Source organism: Bombina bombina, chromosome 2 (genome assembly GCF_027579735.1).
Source record: "Bombina bombina isolate aBomBom1 chromosome 2, aBomBom1.pri, whole genome shotgun sequence".
In the NCBI taxonomy this organism is placed as follows: domain Eukaryota; kingdom Metazoa; phylum Chordata; class Amphibia; order Anura; family Bombinatoridae; genus Bombina; species Bombina bombina.
The window spans coordinates 39,565,595-39,591,202 of NC_069500.1; the positions used below are offsets into that span (position 1 = coordinate 39,565,595).

Sequence of the window (25,608 nt, forward strand, 5' to 3'; positions counted from 1 at the left end):
AACACTCTTTGGCCCGGACTTGAAAGAGATTATCTCTGATATCACTGGGGGCAAGGGCCACGCCCTTCCTCAGGATAGGTCTTTTCAAGACCAAAAATAAACCTAAGTTTCGTCCCTTTCGCAGCAACGGATCAGCCCCAAGGGCTACGTCCTCTAAGCAGGAAGGTAATACTTCTCAAGCCAATCCAGCCTGGAGACCTATGCAAGGCTGGAACAAAGGAAAGCAGGCCAGGAAACCTGCCACTGCTACCAAGACAGCATGAAATGCGGGCCCCCGATCCGGGACCGGATCTGGTGGGGGGCAGACTCTCTCTCTTCGCTCAGGCTGGGGCAAGAGATGTTCTGGATCCTTGGGCGCTAGAAATAGTCTCCCAAGGTTATTCTCTGGAGTTCAAGGGGCTTCCTCCAAGGGGGAGGTTCCACAGGCCTCAGTTGTCTTCAGACCACATAAGAAGACAGGCATTCTTACATTGGGTAGAAGACCTGCTAAAATGGGAGTGATTCATCCTGTTCCATTAGGAGAACAAGGGATGGGGTTCTACTCCAATCTGTTCATAGTTCCCAAAAAAGAGGGAACGTTCAGACCAATCTTAGATCTCAAGATCTTGAACAAGTTTCTCAAGGTTCCATCGTTCAAGATGGAAACCATTCGAACACTCCTTCCTTCCATCCAGGAAGGTCAATTCATGACCAAGGTGGATTTCAAGGATGCGTATCTACATATTCCTATCCACAAGGAACATCATCGGTTCCTAAGGTTGAATTCCTGGACAAGCATTTCCAGTTCGTGGCGTTTTCTTTCGGATTAGCCACTGCTCCTAGGATTTTCTCATAGGTACTAGGGTCCCTTCTGGCGGTGCTAAGACCAAGGGGCATTGCTGTAGTACCTTACTTGGACGACATTCTGATTCGAGCGTCGTCCCTTCCTCAAGTAAAGGCTCACACGGACATTGTCCTGGCCTTTCTCAGATCTCACGGATGGAAAGTGAACGTGGAAAAGAGTTCTCTATCTCCGTCTACGAGGGTTCCCTTCTTGGGAACTATAATAGACTCCTTAGAAATGAGGATTTTTCTGACAGAAGCCAGAAAAACAAAACTTCTAGACTCTTGTTGGATACTTCATTCCGTTCCTCTTCCTTCCATAGCGCAGTGCATGGAAGTGATAGGTTTGATGGTAGCGGCAATGGACATAGTTCCTTTTGTGCGCATTCATCTAAGACCATTACAACTGTTCATGCTCAGTCAGTGGAATGGGGACTATTCAGACTTGTCTCCGAAGATACAAGTAATTCAGAGGACCAGAGACTCATTCCGTTGGTGGCTGTCCCTGGACAACCTGTCACAAGGGATGACCTTCCGCAGACCAGAGTGGGTCATTGTCACGACCGACGCTAGTCTGATGGGCTGGGGCGCGGTCTGGGGATCCCTGAAAGCTCAGGGTCTTTGGTCTCGGGTAGAATCTCTTCTACCGATAAATATTCTGGAACTGAGAGCGATATTCAATGCTCTCAAAGCTTGGCCTCAGCTAGCGAGGGCCAAGTTCATACATCAACCATCAGGGGGGAACAAGGAGTTCCCTAGCGATGGAAGAAGTGACCAAAATCATTCTATGGGCGGAGTCTCACTCCTGCCACCTGTCTGCTATCCACATCCCAGGAGTGGAAAATTGGGAAGCGGATTTTCTGAGTCGTCAGACATTGCATCCGGGGGAGTGGGAACTCCATCCGGAAATCTTTGCCCAAGTCACTCAACCGTGGGGCATTCCAGACATGGATCTGATGGCCTCTCGTCAGAACTTCAGAGTTCCTTACTACGGGTACAGATCCAGGGATCCCAAGGCGGCTCTAGTGGATGCACTAGTAGCACCTTGGACCTTCAAACTAGCTTATGTGTTCCCGCCGTTTCCTCTCATCCCCAGGCGGGTAGCCAGGATCAATCAGGAGAGGGCGTCGGTGATTTTGATAGCTCCTGCGTGGCCACGCAGGACTTGGTATGCAGATCTGGTGAATATGTCATCGGCTCCACCATGGAAGCTACCTTTGAGACGAGACCTTCTTGTTCTAGGTCCGTTCGACCCACTCCAGCTGACTGCTTGGAGATTGAACGCTTGATCTTATCAAAGCGAGGGTTCTCAGATTCTGTTATTAATACTCTTGTTCAGGCCTGAAAGCCTGTAACCAGAAAAATTACCACATAATTTGGTATATCTGTTGGTGTGAATCTGCTGGATTCCCTTGGGACAAGGTTAAGATTCCTAAGAGTCTATCCTTCCTTCGAGAAGGATTGGAAAAAGGATTATCTGCAAGTTCCTTGATAGGACAGATTTCTGCCTTGTCTGTGTTACTTCACAAAAAGCTGGCAGCTGTGCCAGATGTTCTAGCCTTTGTTCAGGCTCTGGTTAGAATCAAGCCTGTTTACAAAATTTTGACTCCTCCTTGGAGTCTCAACCTAGTTCTTTCAGTTCTTTAGGGGGTTCCGTTTGAACCCTTACATTCCGTTGATATTAAGTTATTATCTTGGAAAGTTTTGTTTTTGGTTGCAATTTCTTCTGCTAGAAGAGTTTCAGAATTATCTGCTCTGCAGTGTTCTTCTCCTTATCTGGTGTTCCATGCAGATAAGGTGGTTTTGCGTACTAAACCTGGTTTTCTTCCAAAAGTTGTTTCTAACAAAAACATTAACCAGGAGATAGTTGTGCCTTCTTTGTGTCCTAATCCAGTTTCAAAGAAGGAACGTTTGTTGCACAACTTGGATGTAGTTCGTGCTCTCAAATTTTACTTAGCAGCTACTAAGGATTTCAGACAAACTTTGTCTTTGTTTGTTGTTTATTCTGGTAAACGGAGAGGTCAAAAAGCAACTTCTACCTCTCTCTCCTTCTGGATTAAAAGCATTATCCGATTGGCTTATGAGACTGCCGGACGGCAGCCTCCTGAAAGAATCACAGCTCACTCCACTAGGGCTGTGGCTTCCACATGGGCCTTCAAGAACGAGGCTTCTGTTGATCAGATATGTAAGGCAGCGACTTGGTCTTCACTGCACACTTTTTCTAAATTTTACAAATTTGATACTTTTGCTTCTTTCGAGGCTATTTTTGGGAGAAAGGTTTTGCAAGCCGTGGTGCCTTCCATTTAGGTGACCTGATTTGCTCCCTCCCTTCATCCGTGTCCTAAAGCTTTGGTATTGGTTCCCACAAGTAAGGATGACGCCGTGGACCGGACACACCTATGTTGGAGAAAACAGAATTTATGTTTACCTGATAAATTACTTTCTCCAACGGTGTGTCCGGTCCACGGCCCGCCCTGGTTTTTTTAATCAGGTCTGATAATTTATTTTCTTTAACTACAGTCACCACGGTAACATATGGTTTCTCCTATGCAAATATTCCTCCTTAACGTCGGTCGAATGACTGGGGTAGGCGGAGCCTAGGAGGGATCATGTGACCAGCTTTGCTGGGCTCTTTGCCATTTCCTGTTGGGGAGGAGAATATCCCACAAGTAAGGATGACGCCGTGGACCGGACACACCGTTGGAGAAAGTAATTTATCAGGTAAACATAAATTCTGTTTTTCAAGTTCCTGAGTTTTGCCTTTCTGTCAAACACTTTCAGTTTGTGGCTATTCCATTTTGGCCTTGCCATGGCTCTTAGAGTGGGCTATATTGGTAGTGATCAGGTTTCAGGGAATTGCTGTGCTACCCTTCATGGAAGTCCTAATGGTTGAGGCACCATCTTTTCAACAAGCAAACTCTCATACAGAGATCTTGTCTGTCTTCATTCCCACGGATGGAAGTGAATTTAAAAATTAGTTCCCTTGTTCCAGCTACTGGGGTAGTTTCTTAGGGAACACATTAGTTTCCCTATCTCTGAAAATATCTTTGACAGAGCTCAGAAAATAGAGGATTCTTGCCTCTTTCGGCACTCTACTGTTTGGCCCTTCAGTGGCTCAATGTATGGAGGTAATTGGTCTGATTGATGTTGCTTCATTGGACATCATCCCTTTGCTCGATTCCATCTAAGAGTCTGCTGTTATGCGTGTTCAGATAGTGGACCGAGGATCTTGTGGTTCTGTCTCGGAGGATAGATTTAAATCTGTCGATATGAGATTCTTCCCTGTGGATCAGAGAGGGGAATTAGTGGTAGAGCTCTCACTTAGCTTGCTAGAGGTAGCGGGATCGTTGCCCGCATTCTCCAGAATCTTTTGGTTTTCTCAGGAGCATCTGTCTCGGGGCACATGCTCCCGGAGACCTTCCTGAGTAGTAATAACCACGGTCGCTAGCCTGTTGGGTTGGTGACTATGGACTTGGGAGGAGTCTGCTCTTACCATAATCATCTTGGAGTTGAGAGCGCTCTACAATGTTCTAATGACTTGGTTTCAGTTGTCTTAGCCGTTTTTTTTAGGTTCTAGTTGAACAATTTCATCTTAGTGGTTTACATTACCCACCTGGGAGAAACCTGGAGTTCCTTTGCCATGGTGTGGATTGTTCGATGGGCGGACGTTTACATTCGTCGTTTATCCGCTATTCACGTTTCTGGAGTGAATACCGGGAGCGGACTTCTGGAGCAGTCAGATTTTTCATCCCGGGGAGTGGGCGCTTCTCCCGGAGGTGTTTCTCCAGGTTAATCCTCAAATGGGGTTGCTGGAGTTGGAGATGGCAGTACGCCAAGCTTGCAAGTTATGTTAAAGTTTGAGATCAACAGGCTGCTCTGTTAAATACCCTGACGGTTCTGTGGGATTTCAGTCTGACATCCCTGTTCCTCCGTTTGCTCTCCTTCCGCGAGTCATTGCTCGTATCAAATGGGAGTGAGCATCAGTATTTTAATAGTTCATGCATAGTCTCGCAGGATCTGGTATACAGACCTAGCAGAGATGTATTTCTTTCACCTTGTTTGTTGTTCCTCAGGAAGGACCTTCTAATTCAGGGTTCTTTTTTTTTCATCGAACTTTTGATTTCTCTGAAGCTTTCTGCTTGGAGATTGAATGCTTAGTTCTGTCTAAGTGAAGTTTTTCTGAATCTGTCATTGAGACCATGATTCAGGCTCGCAAGCCTGTTACTGTAACTTTTACCATAAGGTATGGCGTAAATTCCCTGATTGGTGTGAATTCCAAGACTACTCTTGGAAGTAGGGTCAGGATTCCTAGGGGTTTTGCCCTTTCTCCCTGGGAAAGTCTGGAGGACAGTTTGTCAGTCAGTTCTCTGAAGGGTCAGATTTCTGCGTTATCCTTTTTTACACAAGTGTCTGGGGGATGTGCCAGACGTGTAATCTTTTTGTCAGACCCTGGTTAGTATCAGGCCTGAGTTTAAGTCTGTTGCTCCTCTTGGAGTTTTAACCTTGTTTTTAAGGTTTTGCAGCAGGCTCAGTTTGAGCCATAGCATTGCATAGATTTTAAATTTTTATCTTGGAAGTTTTCTTTTTTTGCTATATTTTCTGCTCTGAGAGTTTAGGTACTCTCGGCTTTGCAGTGTGGATCGCTTTTATCTTATTTCGGATAAGGCGGTTATTTATCCTAAGTGAAAATTGTTTGGGAATTTGTTGTTCCGTCTCTGTGTCCTCATTCTTATCTCTTGGGGAACGTGTGTGCACAATTTGGATGTTGTACGTGCTTTATATTTTTTCTTCTGTTTTTGATTGTTTTCTCTAACAAAAATCTACTGCCACTTCTCTTTTCTCTGGTTGAGAAGTTTAATTTGTTTGCTTTTCAGACTGCGGGGCTGCAGTCTCCTTGGAGAGTTATTGCTCATTACGAGGGCTGTCTCTTCTTCTTGGGCTTTCACAGATGAAGCTTCTGTGGATCGGTTTTGCAAGGCTTTACCCTTGGTCGTCTTTGCATATTTTTTTTTTTTTTATCAATTTGTTTTTTGCCTCGGACAAGGTTTCTTTTGGAGGAAACGTTATTCAAGCGGTGGTGTCTTCTGTTTAGGTCTGTCTGTCTTGTCCCTCCCTAGTCATCTGTGTCCTCAAGCTTGGGTATTTGTTCCCAACAGTAATTAATGGTGTCGTGGACTCACCATGTCTTAGGAAAGAAAACAACATTTATGCTTACCTGTTAAATTTATTTCTGGATATGGTGAGTCCACGGCCCCTCCCTTTATTTTTAGACAGTAGTTTTTTACTAAACCTCAGGCACCTCTACACCTTTTTGGGTCGAATGACTGGGGTTTGTGGGAAGGGAAGTGATACTTAACAGTTTAACTGTGGTGCTCTTTGCTGCCTCCTGCTGGCCAGGTGTGATATTCCCAACAGTAATTGATGACGTTGTGTACTCACCATATCCGGAAAGAAATTCATCAGGTAAGCATACATTTTGTTATTTTGGATAGGGAGTTCTGGCTTCCAGAGGGGGCTGGCTGTGTAGGGTTTGGTCAGAGACTGGAGTCACTCCTCACACCTTAAAGGGATTATCTTTTTAAGCAATACATTTTTTTGCCCATTTCCCAGTTTTGCATTCCCAACACTGTTATATTAATACACTTTTTTCCTCTTCTTACCTTGTATCTAAGCCTCTGCAGACTGCCTATCTCAGTTCTTTTAACAGACTGTTATTTTGGCAATCAGTTTTGACTCATATATAACCCCACAGTGATGAGAACAATGTAATCTATATTGCACACATTAAATAGCACTGTCTAGCTGTGAAAATGGTCAAAATGCACTGAGAGAAGAGGCAGCATTTAAGGGCTTAGAAATTAGCATATAAGCCTACCTAGGTTTAGCTTTCAACAAAATACCAAGAGAACAAACCAACTTTGATTATAAAAGTAAATTGGAAAGTTATTTAAAATGACATGCCCTAACTGAATCATGAGTTTCATTTTGACTAAGACTGTCTCTTAAATCTCCCCCATGCTGAGATCTAGACAGTAATTTTACAGTTGTCAAATACAGAGACACATAGATCAAAGTATACACTTTTAGTTGTATTAGTTATCTAGCTGCTTCAAAGTAAAGCTAGTAGAAAAATGCCTTTGCATGACATTCACGGTCATTTATTCTGAAACTGTGTATCTGTATTTACTTGTAGTGACACCTTGAATACCTCTCTGCCAATATCCAGTGCATTACAGGAGCCAAGTTACACACCTTCAGTTATCACCACTTCCAGCCTCAGCAGCAGCTCCCAGAGTACTAGTCCAGTGACCACAACTTCCTCCTCTTATGAACAGACACCTGTGCATAGCAGGATAGCATACCAAAGCTCCATGCCTCCAGCTGACTTGGTACCTGTTACTGTAAGTTAATTTACATCTTGTATAAACGTCACGCTATGGCATCAATAGTATTGTCAAATACATTCTGGCTCTCCAACATCAGCTGAATTTAAAAAGGTTTTAACAACTCTCCCGGGTTCATACAAAGCCACAGAATACATCAATGTCCTTCTTAGCTTATGAGAGTCCATAGCTTCATAACATGTGGGATATATTCTCGCCTATCAGGAGGAGGTCAATAACCGTCACAGAGCTTTAGCCCCTCCCACCTCCTCTCCCTCTCCAGTTTATTGTCCTCTGAGGAGAGAGGTTATAGATTTCAGAGGTGCTCTACTATCAAGAGTTTATTTTTTTTAATATGATTTAAGGGTTCAGACCTGACTTGTCACCCAGTACCCCTTGGCAACTTCACTCCAAGAAGATTTAAGACTCTGAGTTAAACTGGGATGAGGACTACCTCTGTTGTGTGCTTTCCAGAGCCCTAGTGGGTAATCTAACAGCCATACTGCCCTCAGGTGTCGCAGGGACTGTTCTCTACCCTCCTCTGCAGTACAGTTACTTGCACTGGATGGGCTCTCTACTGGATCAGCAACCTGCGAGGGAGAAAAGCCTCAGAATGCTGGTAAGACACTGTGGAGGGGTGCTTCAGTCCAGGTAAGTGACTCATACACCACACAGCACAGGAGCTATCTAATAGTACTCTGCTTTCAGCTACTACGTAGCTGGGGGTCACAGCCTTAAACCTGATGAGCTTTACTTTTGTGTTTAACATGGGAATTTGGGGGAATGAGACACAGGATAGTTCTTATCTAGCATCCTTAGGACTCCTTAGAAGCTCAATTAACACTTTTTTTTACCCATTCCCCAGTTGTGCATAACCAATACAGTTATATTAATATGTTTTACCTCTGTGATTACCTTGTATCTAAGCCTCTGCAGACTGCCCCCTTATCTCAGTGCTTTTGACAGACATGCAGTTTAGCCAATCAGAGTAGACTCTTAACTCCACCGGAGTGAGCACAATGTTATCTATGACACACATGAACTAGTACTGTCTAACTGTGAAAATCTTTAAAAATGCTCTGAGCTAAAAGGCGGTTCTCAAAGGTTTAGAAATCAGTTTGAGCCTACCTACGTTTAGCTTTTGAAAAATACCACCAAGCGAACAAAGCAAATTTAATGATAAAATTCAATTAGAAAGTTGTTTAAAATTTCATGCCCTATCTAAATCATGAGTTTAATTTTGACTTGATTGTCCCTTTAATAGAACCAGTAACTGCCTTGTGCAATTATCAGTTAAATCTCTCACAGTGCAATGATCAGTTAAATCTCACACAGTGCAGTTATCAGTTAAATCTCACACACAGTGCAGTTATCAGTTAGATCTCACACACAGTACAGTTATCAGTTAGATCTCACACACAGTACAGTTATCAGTTAGATCTCACACACCGTGCAGTTATCAGTTAGATCTCACACCGTGCAGTTATCAGTTAGATCTCACACCGTGCAGTTATCAGTTAGATCTCACACAGTACAGTTATCAGATCTCATACACAGTACAATTATCAGATCTCATACACAGTACAGTTATCAGTTAAATCTCACACACAATGCAGTTATCAGTTAGATCTCACACACAGGGCAGTTATCAGTTAGATCTCACACACAGTACAGTTATCAGATCTCACACACAGTACAGTTATCAGTTAGATCTCAAACACAGTACAGTTATCAGTTTGATCTCACACACAGTACAGTTATCAGTTAAATCTCACACACAGTGCAGTTATCAGTTAAATCTCACACACAGTGCAGTTATCAGTTAGATCTCACACACAGTGCAGTTATCAGTTAGATCTCACACACAGTGCAGTTATCAGTTAGATCTCACACACAGTGCAGTTATCAGTTAGATCTCACACACAGTGCAGTTATCAGTTAGATCTCACACACAGTGCAGTTATCAGTTAGATCTCACACACAGTGCAGTTATCAGTTAGATCTCACACACAGTGCAGTTATCAGTTAGATCTCACACACAGTGCAGTTATCAGTTAGATCTCACACACAGTACAGTTATCAGTTAGATCTCACACACAGTACAGTTATCAGTTAAATCTCACACACAGTACAGTTATCAGTTAAATCTCACACACAGTACAGTTATCAGTTAGATCTCACACACAGTACAGTTATCAGTTAGATCTCACACACAGTACAGTTATCAGATCTCACACACAGTACAGTTATCAGATCTCACACACAGTACAGTTATCAGTTAGATCTCACACACAGTACAGTTATCAGTTAGATCTCACACACAGTACAGTTATCAGTTAGATCTCACACACAGTACAGTTATCAGTTAGATCTCACACAGTGCAGTCATCGGTTAGATCTCTCACAGTACAGTTATCAGTTAGATCTCACACAGTGCAGTTATCAGTTAGATCTCACACAGTACTGTTATCAGTTAGATCTCACACAGTACTGTTATCAGTTAGATCTCACACACAGTACAGTTATCAGTTAGATCTCACACACAGTACAGTTATCAGATCTCACACAGTGCAGTTATCAGTTAGATCTCACACAGTACTGTTATCAGTTAGATCTCACACAGTACTGTTATCAGTTAGATCTCACACACAGTACAGTTATCAGTTAGATCTCACACACAGTACAGTTATCAGATCTCACACTGTGCAGTTATCAGTTAGATCTCACACTGTGCAGTTATCAATTGGATCTCGCACAGTACAGGTATCAGATCTCACACAGTACTGTTATCAGTTAGATCTCACACACAGTACAGTTATCAGTTAGATCTCACACACAGTACAGTTATCAGTTAGATCTCACACACAGTACAGTTATCAGTTAGATCTCACACACAGTACAGTTATCAGTTAGATCTCACACACAGTACAGTTATCAGTTAGATCTCACACACAGTACAGTTATCAGTTAGATCTCACACACAGTACAGTTATCAGTTAGATCTCACACACAGTACAGTTATCAGATCTCACACTGTGCAGTTATCAGTTAGATCTCACACTGTGCAGTTATCAATTGGATCTCGCACAGTACAGGTATCAGATCTCACACAGTACTGTTATCAGTTAGATCTCACACACAGTACAGTTATCAGTTAGATCTCACACACAGTACAGTTATCAGTTAGATCTCACACACAGTACAGTTATCAGTTAGATCTCACACACAGTACAGTTATCAGTTAGATCTCACACACAGTACAGTTATCAGTTAGATCTCACACACAGTACAGTTATCAGTTAGATCTCACACACAGTACAGTTATCAGTTAGATCTCACACACAGTACAGTTATCAGTTAGATCTCACACACAGTACAGTTATCAGTTAGATCTCACACACAGTACAGTTATCAGTTAGATCTCACACACAGTACAGTTATCAGTTAGATCTCACACACAGTACAGTTATCAGTTAGATCTCACACACAGTACAGTTATCAGTTAGATCTCACACACAGTACAGTTATCAGTTAGATCTCACACACAGTACAGTTATCGGTTAGATCTCACACAGTGCAGTCATCGGTTAGATCTCTCACAGTGCAGTTATCAGTTAGATCTCACACAGTGCAGTTATCAGTTAGATTTCACACAGTGCAGTTATCAGTTAGATTTCACACAGTGCAGTTATCAGTTAGATCTCACACAGTACTGTTATCAGTTAGATCTCACACACAGTACAGTTATCAGATCTCGCACAGTGCAGTTATCAGTTAGATCTCACACAGTACTGTTATCAGTTAGATCTCACACACAGTACAGTTATCAGTTAGATCTCACACACAGTACAGTTATCAGATCTCACACTGTGCAGTTATCAATTAGATCTCGCACAGTACAGGTATCAGATCTCACACAGTGCAGTTATCAGTTAGATCTCACACAGTGCAGTTATCAGTTAGATCTCACACAGTGCAGTTATCAGTTAGATCTCACACAGTGCAGGTATCAGTTAGATCTCACACAGTACAGTTATCAGATCTCACACAGTACAGTTATCAGATCTCACACAGTACAGTTATCAGATCTCACACAGTACAGTTATCAGATCTCACACAGTACAGTTATCAGATCTCACACAGTACAGTTATCAGATCTCACACAGTGCAGTTATCAGATCTCACACAGTGCAGTTATCAGATCTCACACAGTCCAGTTATCAGATCTCACACAGTGCAGTTATCAGATCTCACACAGTGCAGTTATCAGATCTCACACAGTGCAGTTATCAGATCTCACACAGTGCAGTTATCAGATCTCACACAGTGCAGTTATCAGATCTCACACAGTGCAGTTATCAGATCTCACACAGTGCAGTTATCAGATCTCACACAGTGCAGTTATCAGATCTCACACAGTGCAGTTATCAGATCTCACACAGTGCAGTTATCAGATCTCACACAGTGCAGTTATCAGTTAGATCTCACACAGTGCAGTTATCAGATCTCACACAGTGCAGTTATCAGTTAGATTACACACAATACACCCAAATACATAAACCACCGCATAAATTTCTACACCCCCGCCAGACAACTACGATCGACCGACCAAGCACTCGCAATCATCCCCCGCATCAGTAAATCCACAGCGGGCGGAAGATCCTTCTCCCACATATCAGCAAAGACATGGAACACCCTCCCGCTGGACCTCAATCAGCCCCCCTTACAAAGTTCAGAAAGGACCTCAAAACCTGGCTCTTCGACTCTTCAGATCTCACATAGGGCAGTTATCGGATCTCACACAGGGCAGTTGGGTTGGAGGACACAAATGGCCTTAGGAGAGGTGTGTTTGTTTTTCCTCAATTTTAAATTTCTTTTATAAAGATATGACAAGTCCACGGATTTCATCCTTGTGGGATATTAACCTCCTGCTAACAGGAAGTGGCAAAGAGCACCACAGCAGAGCTGTATATATAGCCCCTCCCTTCCCCTCCACCCTTCTCTTTGCCTGTGTTATACTAGGAAGAGGTAAAGTGAGGTGTTAGTTTTAGTTTCTTCAATCAAGAAGTTTTTTATTTTCAAATGGTACCAGTGTGTACTATTTTTCTCATGGGGATATAGAAGAAGTTTTCTGCCCTGAGGTTGATGATCTTAGCAGACGTAACTAAGATCCACATTTGTTCCCACAGAGTGCTGAAGGTAGTGTAAGAAATCTTCAGAGTGGAGAACAGCTGCATGCTATAAGCATTGAGGTATGTTAAGTCTTTTTTTCTGATGAGACCTGTTATATCAGAATGGCTGACATTTTATTCTTTGCTATAAAAGGGGTTAAAGTGGACCTGGTTTTAAGGAAAAAGGTGTTAGTTTAAATCCTTTATTTAAACGTTTTTTTTTGACATATTGGGTGTTTGTAAAGGACACTGGGAGAGGCAGCTCGTTATTTTATTTTGTTTTATAAAAGGCTGCAGCATCATGAGGTTGTATTTTAGGGTGAACACTTAGTGTTTTATCCTAACTGCTTCCTTTATGCATTTATATAAAGTTCTAAATATATGTATTGTACTTATATTTGCCATGAGTCAGGTTCATGTATTTCCTTCAGCAGACTGTCAGTTTCATATTTGGGGAATTAAACATTTTAAGAAATTTATTTCTTACCTGGAGTTTAGTCTTTTTTTCAATTGACTACTTCTTGCTATTGCGGGTATTAGGCCCGCGGGTGCGTCAAATGCTAACGCAACTTCGTCATTTTCGGCGTCATACGTGACGCCGAGACCTTTCACATGGCGGCGTCATTAGTGACACGAGTGTGACACGAGTGTGTCATTTCCGGTTATTTTTTTCCTTATTTCAATACCCCATTGATGTTTGCCTCTTGCTTTTTTCTCTATCAGAGGCCTATGCTTTTGCATTTTTTCCCATTCCTGAAACTGTCATTTAAGGAAATAGATAATTTTGCTTTATATGATGTTTTTTTCTCTTACATTGTGCAAGATGTCCCAATCTGATCCTGTCTCAGAAGTTTCTGCTGGAACATTGCTGCCTGACATCGGTTCTACCAAAGCTAAGTGCATTTGTTGTAAAAGTGTAGAAATTATTCGACAAAATGTCATTTGTAATAGTTGTCATGATAAACTTTTACATGCAGATAGTGTTTCCATCACCAGTAATAGTACATTGCCAGTTGCAGTTCCTTCAACTTCTAATGTACATGATATACCTGTAAATTTTAAAGAATTTGTATCTGATTCTATTCTGAAGGCTTTGTCTGCATTTCCACCTTCTAATAAACGTAAAAGGTCTTTTAAAACTTCTCATGTAGCTGATGAAATTTCAAATGACCAGCAACATAATAATTTATCCTCTTCTGATGAGGATCTATCTGATTCAGAAGATCCTTCCTCAGACATTGACACTGACAAATCTACTTATTTATTTAAAATAGAGTATATGCATTCTTTATTAAAAGAAGTGTTAATTACTTTGGATATTGAGGTAACCAGTCCTATTGACGTTCAGTCTAATAAACGTTTAAATGCTGTTTTAAACCTCCTGTGGTTTTCCCAGGGGTTTTTCCTATTCCTGGGGCTATTTCTGATATGATTTCTAGGGAATGGAATAAGCCAGGTACTTCTTTTATTCCTTCTTCAAGGTTTAAAAAATTGTATCCTTTACCAGCAAAATCTATAGAGTTTTGGGAGAAAATCCCCAAAGTTGATGGGGCTATTTCTACTCTTGCTAAACGTACCACTATTCCTATGGAAGATAGTATTTCCTTTAAGGATCCTTTAGATAGGAATCTTGAATCTTATCTAAGGAAGGCCTATTTATATTCAGTTCATCTTCTCAGACCTGCTATTTCTTTGGCTGATGTTGCGGCTGCCTCAACTTTTTGGTTGGAGAATTTAGCGCAACGAGAATTGGATCCTGACATATCTAGCATTACTCGCTTACTGCAACATGCTAATCATTTTATTTGTGATGCCATTTTTTATATCAAAATTGATGTTAGATCCATGTCTTTAGCTGTATTAGCTAGAAGAGCTTTGTGGCTTAAATCTTGGAATGCTGATATGACATCTAAATCTAGATTACTATCTCTTTCTTTCCAAGGTAATAATTTATTTGGTTCTCAGTTGGATTCTATTATTTCAACTATCACTGGAGGAAAAGGAGTTTTTCTGCCTCAGGATAAAAAACCTAAGGGTAAATCTAAGGCCATTTAGGAAACCAAAGTCTGCCCCTAAGTCCGCATGAAGGTGCGGCCCTCATTCCAGCTCAGCTGGTAGGGGGGCAGATTAAGGTTTTTCAAGGATTTTTGGATAAAATCTGTCCAAAATCATTGGATTCAGAGCATTGTCTCTCAGGGGTATCGAATAGGATTCAAAGTAAGACCTCCTGTGAGAAGATTTTTTCTCTCGCACATCCCTGTAAATCCAGTAAAAGCTCAGGCTTTGAATATATATTGACTTCCGGTGGGCGGGACTTCTGGATGGAAGCAGGCTACAAGAGCTCTGCTACCATCGGCCAAATAAGTGGCCTTTTCAGGAATATTTAGAGTCCATCCAGACCCCCACAGCATATATCTTACTGGGAGACCCTGCTCTGGTCATCGCCAGTCGATACTTTCATTGTGTAGGGCGCTCCATCAGCCCTAGCCCCCGGTCGCAGCATAAGACTACGAAGGCCACCTGGCGCCGTGGCGTGTGCTCTGTTGCCACGTTGTAAATAGTTTTGTACCCGCATATTATCATCCTCCTCCCTGCAATGGAATCGTATATTGGTGAGGACACAGGAGCCAACAATTACATCCTTGCCGAAATAAAGGCCATGTTTTTGCCCAAGTTGGACAGACTACTATTGTCCTGCGCGGATCTATACACAATAGTGAGGACACCGGAACAATCTTCCCGCCTCAAGAAATTTGTACCTAGTCGGCATGGATCTACCTCACAGTCTTTGATAATAACCACTTCTATATCCCAGGCCGGGGGGACAGACAACAGCCTCACAACCTCAGTTCCCTCACATAGTGGGGAGGAGGTAACACCGAAGATTGAGATATCACCCGCACGCCTGAATCTGGGGCAGCATGTCATAATACACGGGCTTTCTCTGGTTACTGCACTAGACGGGGGCCGTGGTGATAAAGTTGATGCGGTCACAGAGATACATCAGCCGGAGCAGATGGAGAAATCGCAGTGGCGACAGACATGGTCACAACTGTATGGCCCTTTCTCACCGGACAGTGAGTTACTGAACATACAAAACCCCTACTATAAATCACAAGAAAGAGTGGATAAAATCAACAGGGACACAGGGGATGCAGTGTCACTACAGAATATCGTGGCAACAGGCACTACACCTTTCCTGCAATATAACTCTGACACGCACTTGTGCGCTCAAAAGTTACCGGAGAAGGCATGCTGCCAAAGTCTACTACGGGGCAATGGATCATTCTGTGGAATAAGCCTGGAACATATGGAGGACATAATACTAGCCATCCACAGAATAAAGGGCATTGGTTGACTGACAAGATATATACCAATACGGGTCAATTCAGCTACCCAAGTTACCCCTCTGAAAGATGACCCGTTCTATAGTTCAAACTTTATATTTCAGGGCTGTGTTAGGAATATCCTCGAAGATGCCAGTACTACAGGGAAAACCCACAGCCCTAGTCCATAAAATACTTTTACTGCATCGCATTTATTTATGTCCTTAATTTGTAGCTTGTGTATGAGTTTTCCTTTTTCTTTCACAGAAACAACTGCAGTTCATGAACTGCTGCACACGAATCTGTTCCTGATAACACTACCTTGACAACACTGGGGCTGTAATTATCTAGCCAGCGAAACAGCTTTTCTTTCACGATGGCAGATAGCAATTTATGGCATTTTTGTACCTCCCTAGGATTTTTGCAGACTGCTGTGTCAAGTATAACGCTCGCTATAATATATCACTGATTTAGGAGTTACGGGGATGAACAAAATGACTGGTAATGCATCAATCCTGTGACTTTAGGAATATACACACTTTTAACTAGCATTGAGTTATGTGACTTAGATAATATCCGTCTCCTCTTACTAAGAGCTCTGTGTTATTTCAGAGGGTCCCATATGTCTGCTAATTTATAGTTACTTTAAGGCAGCCCTACCGGCTCCACTTTCATTATATGCCAGCTAGGTATATCTTTGTATACAGTTATTTATTCTATGTTAATGCACAACAAGTTAAAGATATGCTATGATATTCTCACATTGTTTAATATGCTTGACTTTTTATCTGATGTGTTTTTTTTTTTTTTTTTGGTACTTGAACAGGGGGATAGTAATTACAGCTGTCACATTAGGTTGCCTTAGATTATATGTTAGTGGAGACTAGTCTGTGACCATAGGTACCAGATAGCTAGATTAATGACTATTGCCTCTGCACTACCTAAGGTTATTTGAGATTCAATTTTGTATATAGAGTTAACTCTCTACTTCCGGGGCCCAGCACACTGGCTTTATGTCTTAACCACTTCTCCCTCATAGTAGGTAGATGCCTGAGATGCAGATATTTGGTTTAGATGAAGGTTAAAGGGCCAATTATTAATTATTAACTATTGACTATTCTATTCCCCTGCGACAACAAGTATTCTGCTAGATTCTGTACCTGCATTGAGTATATTAGGATTAATTACTTTACATCAGACTCTCATTATCACTCAAAGCCACAGGCTCAATTTGTTTTAGGATTTGAAAATATGTACACAGCCGGCCATACATACTCAGTCCCAGAATCACCTTTCTATAAAACTGGCTATAATATATCATTTCATTTTGCTTGCCTTTTAGGGTTTATGTTTGTTTGTTTGTTTTTTGTTTGTTTTTTATGTTTTATAATTTGTAATATTTGTTTAGTTTAATTATAGTTAGTTTAGGTTAGTACATAAAATAATAAAATCCCAACATTGTGGTACATACTATTACCCTGGACTGTTATTAAGTCCGAGGAAAACTCCCAGCATCTTCATTACATTTGTGACTCTTATATTTTATATTTTTTTATATATCTGACAATGGACATGGTTACATTTTCTTGTTTCGTCAATTTCCTGCCTACGCTTTCATGTCATGCCCTGCGAGGTATGTTGTTGATACGTTGTATATTACTGTACCCTTTGTTGGCTATAAATAAGTTAAAAAAAAAAAAAAAAAGCTCAGGCTTTTCTGACGTGTGTTTCAGACCTGGAGTCTTCAGGGGTAATCATGCCAGTTCCTCCTCAGGAACAAGGTTTGGGGTTTTATTCAAACCTATTCATTGTACCAAAGAGAGAAAATTTATTTAGACCAGTTCTGGATCTGAAAATTTTGAATCGTTATGTAAGAGTACCAACTTTCAAGATGGTGACTATAAGGACTATTCTGCCTTTTGTTCAGCAAGGACATTATATGTCCACAATAGACTTGCAGGATGCATACCTTCATATTCCGATTCATCCAGAACACTATCAGTTTCTGAGATTCTCTTTTCTAGACAAGCATTACCAATTTGTTGCACTTCCATTTGGCCTAGCAACAGCTCCAAGAATCTTTTCAAAGGTTCTGGGTGCCCTACTATCTGTAATCAGAGAACAGGGTATTGCGGTGTTTCCTTATTTGGACGATATCTTGGTACTAGCTCAGTCTTTACATACTGCAGAATCTCACACGAATCAACTAGTGTTGTTTCTTCGGAAACATGGTTGGAGGATCAATTTTCCAAAAAGTTTCTTGATTCCTCAGACAAGGGTCACCTTTTTAGTCTTCCAGATAGATTCAGTGTCCATGACTCTGTCTCTAACAGACAAGAGACATTTAAAATTGGTCGCAGCATGCCGGCACCTTCAGTCTCAGTCATTCCCTTCAGTGGCTATGTACATGGAAGTTTTAGGTCTCATGACTGCAGCATCGGACGCGATCCCCTTTGCTCGTTTTCACATGAGACCTCTACAGCTTTGTATGCTGAATCAATGGTGCAGGGATTATACAAAGATATCACAATTAATATCCTTGAATCCCAATGTACGACACTCTCTGACATGGTGGATAGATCATCATTGTTTGGTTCAAGGGGCTTCTTTCTCTTACATGGTGTATCCAGTCCACAGATTCATCCTTACTTGTGGGATATTCTCATTCCCTACAGGAAGTGGCTAAGAGAGCACACAGCAGAGCTGTCCATATAGCTCCCCCTCAGGCTCCGCCCCCCCAGTCATTCTCTTTGCCGCTCTAACAAGTAGCATCTCTACGGGATGGTAAAGAGTATGTGGTGTTAGATTTGTAGTTTTTATTTCTTCAATCAAGAGGTTTTTTTTAAAATAGTGCCGGTTTGTACTATTTACTCTGAGGCAGAAAGTGATGAAGATTTCTGCTGAGAGGAAAAAGATTTTAGCATGTTGTAACTAAAATCCATTGCTGTTCCCACACAGGACTGTTGAGTACCGGAGAACTTCAGTTGGGGGGAACAGTTTGCAGGCTTAACTGCATAAGGTATGCTCAGTCACTTTTTTTCTAACAAGACTTGGTAATGCTAGAAGACTGACAGAAATCCCCATGTGGGAAGGTAAGCCATATTCTGAGACTCAGTATAGAAGGATGGCTTAGTTAAAAGGGCTTAAATCACTGGTGGACACTGTTATGGGGAAAATCATTTATTTTCTACTATAATCTGACATTTGCACAAGTGTTTATTATGTTTGGAACACTGTTTAGGGGTTTTATACGCCTGGCATAATTTTAGACACCTAATTTGGCTTAGGAAGGCCCCATAACTCCGGAGTGAAGATGGAGGGGGCCTAATTTTCGCGCCTCAGTTGCTCAGTTCTTTTGCAAGACAGCTTCATGCAGCTTCACATGTAGAGTCCACAGATTGCAGGAGGACTACAGGGAGGCTTATTTTGGTTCCAAAACTAATCCCCAAGGAAGGTAGTGTGTTAAACTGGTGGCCAGCTTCAATTTGCTCCGGTTTGGGCAATAAGGGGTTAATTGGCTTGAAACTTGGTGTGCAATCATTTCAAAGCATTAGGATCATATGGTGTAAATTTCATAAAGATCAGATGTTTTTTTGAGATTTGGTAAAAAAAAGTGTGTGCTTTTTATTATTTAAAGGCACAGTAACGTTTTTTCTAAAAGTGTATTTTTCTGTATTTGAGTGCTATCTAAGTCTGTCTAACATGTCTGAGCCTACAGATAGACCTTGTTCTATGTGTTTAAAAGCCATGGCGGTACCCCCATTGCATTTGTGTTTAAAGTGTGCTAAGGTATCTAAACATTTTAATAACCATGCAGTAACATGTAGCCCAAGATGATTCTTTGACGGAAGGTAATGAGGATAGTACTCCTTCCTCTCCCCATGTGTCGACACCAGTTATGCCCGCGCAAGCGTTGCCTAGTACCTCTAGCGCATTGTGCCCTATTACATTACAACAATTAGCAGCAGTCATGGATAATTCCCTTGCGGCATTTCTATCCAAACTGCCAGTTTTTCCAAAAAAGCGTGATAGCTCAGTTTTAAGAACAGAGGATGAGCAATCAGAAGCTTTGGATGATTTATCTGTTGTGCCCTCACAACACTCTGAAGTGGCAGTGAGGGATGGTCTGTCCGAGGGAGAAATTTCTGACACAGGAAAAGTTTCTCAGCGGGCAGATTCAGATTCCTTAGCATTTAAATTTAAGCTGGAACACCTCCGCGTCCTGCTTAAGGAAGTTTTAGCTACACTGGATGATTGTGACCCCATGGTGGTCCCAGAAAAATTGTGTAAAATGGACAGGTTTTTAGAGGTCCCTGTATACACTGATGCGTTTCCGATCCCGAAGAGGGTGGCGGATATTGTGACTAGAGAGTGGGAGAGACCAGGTGTACCTTTTGTTCCCCCTCCTATCTTTAAGAAAATGTTCCCCATAAATGACCCCAGGCGGGACGCGTGGCAGGCGGTCCCTAAGGTAGAGGGAGCAGTTTCAACACTTGCTAAGCGTACAACTATACCAATAGAAGACAGTTGTGCTTTTAAAGATCCTATGGATAAAAAATTGGAAGGTTTGCTGAAGAAAATGTTTGTTCAGCAAGGTTTCCTTCTTCAGCCAATTACCTGCATTATTCCTGTAACTACTGCAGCGGCTTTTTGGGTTGAGGCGCTGGAGGAGTCGCTCCAGAGGGAGACTTCATATGACGAAGTCATGGATAGAATTCAGGCTCTAAAGCTGGCGAATTCTTTTATCACAGATGTCGCTTTACAATTGGCTAAGTTAGCGGCGAAAGATTATGGTTTTGCCATTATGGCGCGGAGAGCGCTTTGGCTCAAATCATGGTCGGCTGACGTGTCGTCCAAAACAAAATTACTCAATATTCCTTTCAAGGGAAAGACCCTTTTTGGTCCCGAGTTGAAAGAAATTATCGCGGATATCACTGGGGGGATGTGCCATGCCCTCCCGCAGGATAGACCGTTTAAGGCCAAAAACAAGGCTAATTTTCGCTCCTTTCGCAAATTCAGGAGCGGACCTGCTTCAACCTCTGCTGCCGCAAAGCAAGAGGGTAACGCTTCACAGCCCAAAGCAACCTGGAAACCCTTGCAGGGCTGGAATAAGGGTAAACAGGCCAAGAAGCCTGCGCCTGCTACCAAGACAGCATGAAGGGGTAGCCCCCGATCCGGGACCGGATCTAGTAGGGGGCAGACTTTCTCTCTTTGCTCAGGCTTGGGCAAGAGATGTTCCAGATCCCTGGGCATTAGAAATTGTGGCTCAGGGGTATCTTCTAGAATTCAAGGACTCTCCCCCAAGGGGAAGGTTCCACATTTCTCGTTTGTCTTCAGACCAGACAAAGAAACAGGCGTTCTTACGCTGTGTAGAAGATCTTCTAAAGATGGGAGTGATTCACCCAGTTCCAATTGCAGAACAAGGACTGGGATTTTACTCAAACCTGTTTGTAGTTCCCAAAAAGGAGGGAATTTTCAGGCCAATCCTGGATCTAAAAATTCTAAACAAATTCCTCAGAGTTCCATCTTTAAAAATGGAAACCATTCGGACAATCTTGCCGATGATCCAGGAAGGTCAATATATGACTACCGTGGATCTAAAGGATGCGTACCTACATATTCCTATCCACAAAGATCATCATCAGTTCCTAAGGTTCGCCTTTCTGGACACGCATTACCAGTTTGTGGCCCTTCCTTTCGGGTTGGCCACCGCTCCCAGAATTTTCACAAAGGTGCTAGGGTCCCTTCTAGCGGTTCTTAGACCGCGGGGCATCGCAGTAGCTCCTTACCTAGACGACATCTTAATTCAGGCGTCGTCTTTCCACAGAGCCAAGGCTCATACGACATTGTTCTGGCCTTTCTAAGGTCTCACGGGTGGAAGGTGAACGTCGAAAAAAGTTCTCTGTCCCCGCTCACAAGGGTTCCCTTCCTGGGAACACTAATAGACTCGGTAGAAATGAAAATCTTTCTGACAGTGGTCAGGAAGTCAAAACTTTTGAATACTTGCCGAGTTCTTCATTCCATTCCTCGGCCTTCTGTGGCTCAGTGCATGAAGGTAATCGGTTTAGTGGTTGCGGCAATGGACGTAGTCCCTTTTGCCCGAATTCATCTAAGACCACTGCAACTGTGCATGCTCAAGCAGTGGAATGGGGATTATGCAGATTTGTCCTCTCAAATACAAATGGACCAGAGAACCAGAGACTCTCTTCTCTGGTGGTTGTCTCAGGATCACTTGTCTCAGGGAATGCTCAGGGTCTATGGCCTCGGGAAGAATCTCTTCTCCCGATAAACATTTTGGAACTGAGAGCGATATTCAATACGCTCCAGGCATGGCCTCAACTAGCGGAGGCCAAATTCATTAGATTTCAGTCGGACAACATCACGACTGTAGCGTACATAAATCATCAGGGAGGAAGAAAGAGTTCCCTAGCGATGAAGGAAGTAACCAAGATCATCAAATGGGCGGAGGATCACTCCTGCCATCTATCTGCAATTCACATCCCAGGAGTAGACAACTGGGAGGCGGATTTTCTGAGTCGTCAGACTTTCCATCCGGGGGAGTGGGAACTCCACCCGGAGGTTTTTGCTCAGCTGACCCAGCTATGGGGCATTCCAGAATTGGATCTGATGGCGTCCCGTCAGAACTTCAAACTTCCCCTTTACGGATCCAGATCCAGGGATCCCAAGGTGGCATTGATAGATGCTTTAGTAGCGCCTTGGTCATTCAGTCTAGCTTATGTTTTTCCACCGTTTCCACTTCTCCCTCGGCTAGTAGCCAGAATCAAACAGGAGAAGGCTTCGGTAATTCTGATAGCGCCTGCGTGGCCACGCAGGACTTGGTATGCAGACCTAGTGGACATGTAATCGGCTCCACCATGTAAACTGCCTTCGAGGCAGGATCTTCTAATTCAAGGTCCATTCAAGCATCCAAATCTAGTTTCTCTGCAACTGACTGCTTGGAGATTGAACGCTTAATTCTAGCTAAGCGTGGGTTCTCTGAATCAGTTATAGATACTCTGATCCAGGCCAGAAAGCCTGTCACCAGGAAAATTTACCATAAGATATGGCGGAAATATCTTGTTGGTGCGAATCCAAGGGTTACTCGTGGAGTAAGGTTAGGATTCCAAGGATATTGTCTTTTCACCAAGAAGGATTGGAGAAAGGTTTGTCAGCTAGTTCCTTAAAGGGACAGATATCTGCTCTGTCTATCCTGTTACACAAGCGTCTGGCACCTGTACCAGACGTTCAGGCGTTTGCACAGGCCCTAGTTAGAATCAAGCCTGTCTACAAACCTATGGCTCCTCCATGGAGTCTAAATTTAGTTCTTTCAGTTCTTCAAGGGGTTCCGTTTGAACCTTTGCATTCCATAGATATTAAGTTATTATCTTGGAAAGTTTTGTTTTTGGTAGCTATTTCTTCTGCTCTAAGAGTTTCTGAATTGTCTGCTTTGCAGTGTAATTCACCCTATCTGGTGTTCCATGCAGATAAGGTTGTTTTGCGTAACCAAACCTGGTTTCCTTCCAAAAGTGGTTTCTAATAAGAATATTAACCAGGAAATTATTGTTCCTTCTCTGTGCCCTAATCCAGTTTTTAAGAAGGAACGACTGTTACACAATCTTGATGTGGTTCATGCTTTAAAATTCCATTTAAAGGCAACTAAAGATTTCAGACAAACCTCATCTTTGTTTGTTGTCTATTCTGCTAAGAGGAGAGGTCAGAAAGCGACTGCTACCTCTCTTTCCTTCTGGCTGAAAAGCATCATCCGATTGGCTTATGAGACTGCTGGACAGCAGCCTCCTGAACGAATTACAGCTCATTCCACTAGAGCTGTGGTTTCCACATGGGCTTTCAAGAATGAGCCTTCTGTTGAACAGACTTGTAAGGCAGCGACTTGGTCTTCACTGCATACATTTGCCAAATTTTACAAATTCGATACTTTTGCTTCTTCGGAGGCTATTTTTGGGAGAAAGGTTTTGCAAGCAGTGGTGCCTTCCGTTTAGGTTACCTGACTTGTTCCCTCCCTTCATCCGTGTCCTAAAGCTTTGGTATTGGTATCCCACAAGTAAGGATGAATCCGTGGACTGGATACACCATGTAAGAGAAAACAGAATTTATGCTTACCTGATAAATTACTTTCTCTTACGTTGTATCCAGTCCATGGCCCGCCCTGGCAATTAAGTCAGGTTCAAATTTATTTTTGTAAAACTACAGTCACCACTGCACCCTATGGTTTCTCCTTTTTCTCCTAACCGTCGGTCGAATGACTGGGGGGGCGGAGCCTGAGGGGGAGCTATATGGACAGCTCTCCTGTGTGCTCTCTTTGCCACTTCCTGTAGGGAATGAGAATATCCCACAAGTAAGGATGAATCCGTGGACTGTATACACCGCAAGAGAAAGTAATTTATCAGGTAAGCATAAATTCTGTTTTTGTTCGGCCAACCTGGACTGTGATCTCATAGATTAGAGTCTTTCAGGTTGGGGAGCTGTTTGGGGATCTATGACAGCACAAGGGGTTTGGAAATCTCAAGAGGTGAGATTACCAATAAATATTTTAGAACTCTGTGCAATTCTCAGGGCTCTTCAGTTCTGGCCCCTGCTAAAGAGAGAACCGTTCATTTGTTTTCAGACAGACAATATCACAACCGCGGCTTATGTCAATCATCAGGGTGGGACTCACAGTCCCCAAACTATGAAAGAAGTATCTCGAATACTTGCTTGGGCGGAATCCAGCTCCTGTCTAATCTCTGCGGTGCATATCCCAGGTGTAGACAATTGGGAGGTGGATTATCTCAGCCGCCAGACTTTACATCCAGGGGAGTGGTCTCTCCATCCAGATGTGTTTTCCCAGATTGTTCAGATGTGGGGTCTTCCAGAGATAGATCTCATGGCCTCTCATCCAAACAAGAAACCTCCCAGATACCTGTCCAGGGATGTTCGGGCGGAAGCAGTGGATGCGCTGACACTTCCTTGGTGTTATCATCCTGCTTACATCTTCCCGCCCAGATCTGGTTTTCGGATGTCCAGTTGCCCGCCTTGGCCACTTCCGTTAAAGCCGGACCTACTATCTCAAGGTCCGTTTTTCCATCAGGATCTCAAATGATTAAATTTGAAGGTATGGAAATTGAACGCTTAGTTCTAAGTCATAGAGGTTTCTCTGACTCAGTGATTAATACTATGTTACAAGCTCGTTAATCTGTCTCTAGGAAGATTTATTATAGAGTTTGGAAGACTTACATTTCATGGTGGTGTTCTCATAAATTCTCCTGGCATTCTTTTAGAATTCCTAGAATTTTACAGTTCCTTTAGGATGGTTTGGATAAGGGTTTGTCTGCAAGTTCCTTGAAAGTACAAATCTCCGCTCTTTCTGTTTTATTTCACAGAGAGATTGCTATACTTCCTGATATTCACTGTTTTGTACAGGCTTTAGTTCGTATTAAGCCTGTCATTAAATCAATTTCTCCTCCTTGGAGTCTTAATTTGGTTCTGAAGGCTTTACATGCTTCTCCATTTGAGCCTATGCATTCTTTGGACATTAAACTACTTTCTTGGAAAGAGTTGTTCCTTTTGGCTATATCTTCTGCTAGAAGAGTTTCTGAGCTATCTGCTCTTTCTTGTGAGTCTCCTTTTCTGATTTTTCATCAGGATAAGGCAGTTTTGCAGACTTCTTTAAAATTTTTACCTAAGGTTGTGAATTCTAACAACATTAGTAGAGAAATTGTTGTCCCTTCCTTATGTCCCAATCCTAAGAATTCTTTGGAGAGATCCTTACATTCTTTGGATGTGGTAAGAGCTTTGAAATATTATGTGGAAGCTACTAAAGATTTCAGGAAGACTTCCAGTCTATTTGTTTTATTTTCTGGTCCTAGGAAAGGTCAGAAGGCTTCTGCTATTTCCTTGGCTTCTTGG

At 42.4% G+C, this 25,608-nt stretch overlaps 1 protein-coding gene across 1 annotated transcript in view; it reads left to right on the top strand.

The window, feature by feature from the left end:
- The window catches only part of UBAP2 (ubiquitin associated protein 2), a 320,876-nt gene that overhangs the window by 252,505 nt on the left and 42,763 nt on the right, over positions 1 to 25,608 (top strand). The window contains exon 7 of the mRNA XM_053699654.1: positions 7,016 to 7,223. Coding sequence (XP_053555629.1) covers positions 7,016 to 7,223 — 208 coding nt within the window. The remainder of the gene's footprint in view (positions 1 to 7,015; positions 7,224 to 25,608) is intronic.